At 48.5% G+C, this 6,495-nt stretch overlaps 1 protein-coding gene across 1 annotated transcript; it reads left to right on the forward strand.

Annotated features, from left to right (window-relative positions):
- Positions 1 to 1,224: 1,224 nt before the first annotated feature.
- On the forward strand, positions 1,225 to 4,375 carry LOC105253309 (zinc finger protein Noc). Its single transcript, XM_011261264.3, has 2 exons — positions 1,225 to 1,568; positions 1,775 to 4,375. Exons 1-2 carry the CDS (start codon positions 1,482 to 1,484, stop codon positions 3,176 to 3,178), a joined length of 1,491 nt encoding a protein of 496 aa, XP_011259566.2. The 5' UTR covers positions 1,225 to 1,481; the 3' UTR covers positions 3,179 to 4,375.
- Positions 4,376 to 6,495: the final 2,120 nt, after the last annotated feature.

The raw sequence follows: 6,495 nt of genomic DNA on the forward strand, positions 1-6,495 counted from the left end.
TACCAGAATTCGAATAATTAACCAGATTTTTTTCTCAGTGTAGTTTAATTTCTAACAAACTAAATTTAAAATATTAAACAGACTTTTGAGATTAGATGGAAAAAATTTTAGACTTTGTGCTGGCGAGTTTATTAATCAGTTTATTAATCAGAAAATTTGGTAAATTTAACAGGAAAAAATTCAGATTCATCTGGCAATTCCTACAACAATTCTGATTCGTCCTATTCTCCAACAGACATACTGATTGAATCTACCAGAATTCTAATTAATGCAATCAGATTTTTTCTCAGTGCAATACCGTAAGAATGCGCACTTGGAGACCGCAAGGGTCAACATCCGTCATTTCGGCAGCGATTAAACGCCATCGACGAGCTGGAGGAGCGCGCGATCGACAACGCGACGTAAAGAATGGCACGCAAACACCGAGAGATTGGCGTAGCCACGAGGCGTTAAGTACCGGATGACTCAGTGCGTACTGTGGCCGGGGCTGGAGCCGGAGCCGGGGCGATAATTAAAACGCTTTTACAAAACTGTAGGCAAACAGCGCTTAAGTGGCTGTCATTCGTTACCCCGTGGGGCCGCGGCAAGTCGGTAAGTCGCTGAGCGAGCAATCAATCACCCGACCCTCTCCCCTACCCCTGGCGGCCCATTACATTTCTATTTTGAAAGCTGCTTATTAAGCGGGGCCGGCTGGAGAGACAGACAGGTTTCACGGTATAAAATATCGGGTTGCCGTGGTGGCAGGAACGACGGTTCCGTGTCGTGGCGGCTGTGGTAGCACCAGCGGGGAAGGGTGGCGGAGGAAGCGACTGGAGAGAGAAAGATGGATACCTAGGCGGACGGAGACAGAGGGAGAGAGAGAGGGAGGACGAGCCGGGGCTGCCGCGAGGAGAGAGAGAGGGGAGGGCTCGTCGGTCGGAGGAACGGGGAGGGGGATGGACGGCTGTAAAAGCGGTGAAATATCAAAGCCGGGATGGGAGCTGTCATCGTCGGGCCAACATCATGGGTGGCGTGTTGAATTAGAATGCCTTCCCACACCCTACACAGGCACCGAACCCCACCGCAATTCTCCCACCATAATGCCATCTCTCCCTCTATTCTCGTGGAGTGGGGTGGTGGGGATGACAGGAGAGGACAGGTTATACACCCCGGGTCGTCGAGGCCGGGGCGGCGGGGAGAGGGGGGAAAGGCGAGGGGCGCGCGTTGCGCCATCGGACACCAGACGGCGCAGGCAGACCGTGCGCTCGCAGTCTAGAGTGACTCGCTCGCGCGAGCCGCCACTATTTTCCTGGATTCCGTGGAGTACGCGTCGTTTGCGCCGAATACGCTGTCGAAGGCGGTGATCGATTCCTCCCGACGGAGACGCGGGATCTCTCACGGCGCTCCTGCCGGTCGGGCCTTGACGCGCGCGAGCCACGGTTCTGTGTGTAAATATTACCTGTTGGTTTAAGTGCAAGTGAGATTTACTAGTGGGTAACCAAATGGTTGTGCTCGAGGAAGGCGGTATGCTGACTACTGGACACAATCAATATTTACCACCGGATTATCTTTCTCCGCTTCCAACCACGGTTAGTATCTTTACGCTCGAGTTTTCGTTTTATCGGCGCTGGCGAGGAATGTGGTAAAAATCTTTAGATCGCTGGATCCAAGATTCGCCGTATTCTTTGTTCTACTGAGCTTGTTGGTTCGAATCGAGATGCCACATTCCTCGCACGCCATCCATAGTCGACCGCTATCGTGTCTCTTTCATTTTCAACTTGCCTCGCTTTCGCAGTTGGACGCGAAGAAGAGTCCGCTGGCGTTACTGGCGCAGACATGCAGTCAAATCGGGGCGGATTCGCCCGCGAAGCCGCTGATATCGCCCCTGGAGAAGAGCTCGAAGGGGATAAGTATCGCGACGAACGCCAAGTCGCCGCCGGCCGCGAAGCTCGAGCGCAACAGCCAGCGCGGTAGCCCGACGGACGGCAAGTCGCTGGCGTTCAAGCCGTACGAGGCCACGGTCGTGACGAAGAAGACCTCGGACGAGGGCAGACCCGCGTCCAAGGCCAGTGTGCACAGTGTCAGTGGTCAGGATAGTATCAGTGTGAGTGATAACACGCCGGCCGACAAGAAATCGTCCGGCAATCGTACGCCGGTGGGTCGAAAGTCCGCGTCGCCGAGCGACCAGGCGACGGCGACGGCCACCAGCGGGACGCCGTCGGTCGACCACCGGAGGACCCCGGCCGATCGCGAGAAGACCGACGGGTCCCCGCGGAGCATCAACGGCACCAACGCTAGCAACAACAACAACAACGGCGCCAGCCCGATCATCAGATCCGGAATGGAGATTCTTTCCGGCGCGCATCCGAAGGACGCGAACCTGGCGGCGTACAAACCAGGACTTTCGGGATACTCCAGCAATCCGCTGTGCTGTCCGCCCGGCCTGGCCGAGAATCCCGCCTTCAGGCCGCCCTTCGCGGGCGCGTCGCCCTTCTCGCATCATCACGCCGCCGCGGCAGCGCTGCTCGGCTACCCGTCGGCCAGTCCGACCGGCGGCAACCCGTACTTGACCTACGCCCGCGTCAAGACTCCGGCCGGCGGCGAGGCCCTGGTCCCGGTCTGCAAGGATCCCTACTGCACCGGGTGCCAGTACAGCATGCACAGCGCCCAGATCATGATGGGCGCGGGCAGCTGTCCCAGCGGCTGCACCCAGTGCGACCATCAGAAGTACGGCCTCGCCATGGCGTTGTCGTCGTTGGGCCCGATGCCGCCCCCGTCGTTGTCCTATCCGTCCACGCTGGCCGGCGGCCGGCCCTACGTCTGCAACTGGATCGCCGGGGAGTCCTACTGCGGCAAGCGATTCGCCACGTCGGAGGAGCTGCTGCAGCATCTGCGTAGTCACACGAGTCTGGCCGGCGGCGGCGATCACGCGGCCTCGGCGGCCGCGCTTCTCGGCAGCCCGCACCCGCACCCGCTGCTCTCGCCGTCGACGACGCTCCACCGGGCCGGCGGCGGCACCTACCCCGCGCCGTCGCTGAGCCCCCTCGGCGCCAGATACCATCCGTACGGCAAGCCGCCGACGGGCCCGCTGCCGGCCTCGCTCGCCGCCTCGCCGTACAGCGCTTTCAACGCCTTGGGACCGTATTACTCGCCGTACGCGGTTTACGGCCAACGAATCGGCGCTGCCGTGCACCCCTAAGACGGCGGCGCGTCCCGAGGCGGGCCGCGAGGATAGGATTATTATTCGCGAAGGAACTGTTTCTTTTCTCTTCTTCTGTCACTCTCCTCCTCCCCCGCCTCCTCCTCCTCCTCTCTTTCTCTGTCTTTCTTTCTTTTTCTCAGTGTACAGTTGGAAAATGTGCAAAGATGGAAACGCGGAAGGACGAAAATTGCCGTCTGAGAGAGACTGTTGTGTAAATAGCCAATGTGTACCATACAAATTTATTTAAAAGAATTCTATATATGTATATATACATATAAATATATGTGTACATTGAAGATTATAATTAAAGTTTATGAAACAACCTGGCAAAGTGTAACGTTGCATCGCGACACCACTCTCTTGCGGGAGTCTCATGACGCGCGAGTAATACGCATCTTTATTCAAATCCGGTTACCAGGTTGGGAAGAGGCCTGTGCCAGCTGTGTAAGTTGATATTGTCATAATCGCTGGACGAGCAGGGCCTCCCTCGCTTCTCCCCCGCGGGATACGCGAGGGAGAATCTCCGATCGCGCCTCCAGATGCGCTTTTGACGTCGCGGGTCGATCTTTCGGCGCTTCTTTTATAACGCGAAACGGCAGATCCTCGCCTCTTTGCGAACGACATTAATCGGTTATTCGGTGACGCGCGTCTGTCGGGGATTGTAAAGTGCGTGTATCACGAATGTATATTTTCCGACGCGAGCAAACGCGAGCCTCTCATCCCAACGCGTTCGATAGCGCGATTTCGCGCGTTTCCATGTCCATGATATAACTGTGATATTACGCTACTTTTTCGAGAAAAAAAAAAGATATCCTCGCGAGAAAGAAATATTATTAATGAAAATAATCGAGACATCTCTCGCTGAAATGCATACATTGTAATTTATTATCGTCGTCGTTTGTCAAAAGATGAATACGATTATCGTTGCACGAAAATAAATTTTATTCCAGATTATATGTTTTCTCTTTCTTTTTCTTCTTCACGAAATTCGATAATTGCACAAGAAATATTCGATCAGTGAGCGTATCGAATCGCATTGTCTCTCTAATATCACATCGTCTTACATATTTGTCGATTAGCATGACCTGATAAAGGAAGCACATGGTGTACGATACGCATTATTCGCATTGTAAATATCTTTTGTAAATATCGTTGAGTTTCCATACCGCTTTAATAAAAACAATGTTTGTAGAATCTTTTATATATTTTATCACATTTGGTCATCGTTCGATTATATCCGATTCCTTCCTTTTCTCCGCTTTCAGTATGTTTCGTCATTTAATTCCTTTTTATATAACTTTATAACACAATTTTTTTTACTATCCTTAATATTTCGATTATCAAAATGCGCAATTATGCTTGTGTATTTTAATTTAAAAAGAAACTTATCTTTGTTTGCTGAACTTATATATATATCCATATGTTATGTAAAGATGTAATAAATTATTATACGATATTTAATTTCGACTTATACCGCGTTTTTTTGTCGCACGAAATGTAAAAATCAGTTTGCCTGATTTCGCTGACTTGTTATGATTTGTGCTCATCAGTCATATTTGACAGATAATTTACCAAACGCACTTCACAATCTGTCATTCACTGGCAACAAGGCGTATTTTTTGTGTGTCGAAATTTATTATTCGTTTTTATTGAAATAAAAGATATGAAGTAGAAAAATTTGAGAAATAACACGTACATATTCCATTTACTCTCTTTATCGCGTAAAATAATATTCTATTCAACAAATTTGAAAAATCAGGCTAAAGATAATTTGTGACAAATCGCCTGGAGATTTTAAGTTGTAAATTTCTGAAACTTTTCTTTATCTTTTATAGATAAAATCTTTAGAAAATTCTGGTTATACTCTATCGTTTCTTTTTATCATGAATTAAACAATTTTATAACGTTCGAGTTAAACATAAATTGATATCATTATCGACTGCACCTCGTCAAATTGTCAATCATTGTCAATATTGATTATGAGTAATCTACTTATATATATCATTGCATCTTAACTATATATCTGAAAAAATTAATATCTTCCAAACACATACATGTATCTTCTCATATCTGTTTTTTGTATGAAATATATATATATATATAATGATTTTATTTATCATATTTATCTTAATAGCAGCGAGTAACAAAATCAACTTGTAATTTAACATCACTAAAATGACATGTCTATCGAATAATAATAAAAAATATAATGTTATCAGAATATGAAATAACAAGGGGTAAAATTAGAAAAATGAGAAACCATGAGAGATTCGCGGAAAATGTTATATCACAATGTTTATGTAGGTACATAATATATCATGGGGTTATTTTCTCCTTTTAATCTTTCTTCATTTTCTCCTTTCTATTACTTATACAGACACTATTCTCTTACTCTGTCCTTTTCTTTATTTTTATGTCTTATTATGGACATAGTGGAGTAGAAACTACTACGTATTATTACCAAGTGGCGACTCAAAGATACCAAATCTAGTGACAAAATCTGTAAATTGGCGATCCTCCCGCTGCTAACATCGTCAAAATGCGGAGGGCCGCGTCTGTGTGTGCACACGAACGACGAGTCTCAATCCCTGGGGCACCCCTAGAAGAGTAAATTTATTTCTTTCATTACGGACGGAGCGGGTCGTGAGCTCTCGGATATCAGCGCTGCAAGGCGGGGCGCATAAATCTGCAGCCTAGCGTAGCGGGAAGGGGGGGGAGTAGAGAGACAGAGAGGGATGCGGGGGTGGCGAACCGTAGGTTTCTAGAGCCGCCGGCTCTCTCTCTCTCTCTCTCTCTCTCCCCGCAGGGAAGGGGAGGGTGGGGAAGGTGGGAGCGAGCCGTGGAGAAGGTCTGCTTCATCCCTCCGTCGTTTCGTTTCCATCGCCGGGGTGCCGCGACAGGCGGTGGCAGGCTCAGCTGGCTCAGCAAAGTGAAATATTCGGTGATTTTAACCGTCGGGATGAATGGTCCCGTCCGTATTTCGCCTTTCACGACGCCCTACGCCGATTGGAATCCATGTTATTTCGGGACGATTATGCGTGTCGCTGAATCTCAATTAGTAACTTGTCGGACGTAACAGGAAGTCTCTATGTATGTGTCGAGTCTGTGCTCGCCTTAACTAGCCGCTGTATTGGATAATGAGCGAATGAAAAAGATTGGCACTCTGCCTTGATCACTATACCCTGTTACGATAAATTTAAATTTGCGTAATGTCAACGCTTCATGTAGATTATCTCGACATGCTTTTTGATTACCTGTGTAATGGATCTAACTCGTATTACTTGTTTTATCATTTTATTAATGATATTTATTGT

This window comes from Camponotus floridanus, unplaced genomic scaffold (genome assembly GCF_003227725.1).
Source record: "Camponotus floridanus strain SB8 unplaced genomic scaffold, Cflo_v7.5 scaffold47, whole genome shotgun sequence".
NCBI lineage: Eukaryota > Metazoa > Arthropoda > Insecta > Hymenoptera > Formicidae > Camponotus > Camponotus floridanus.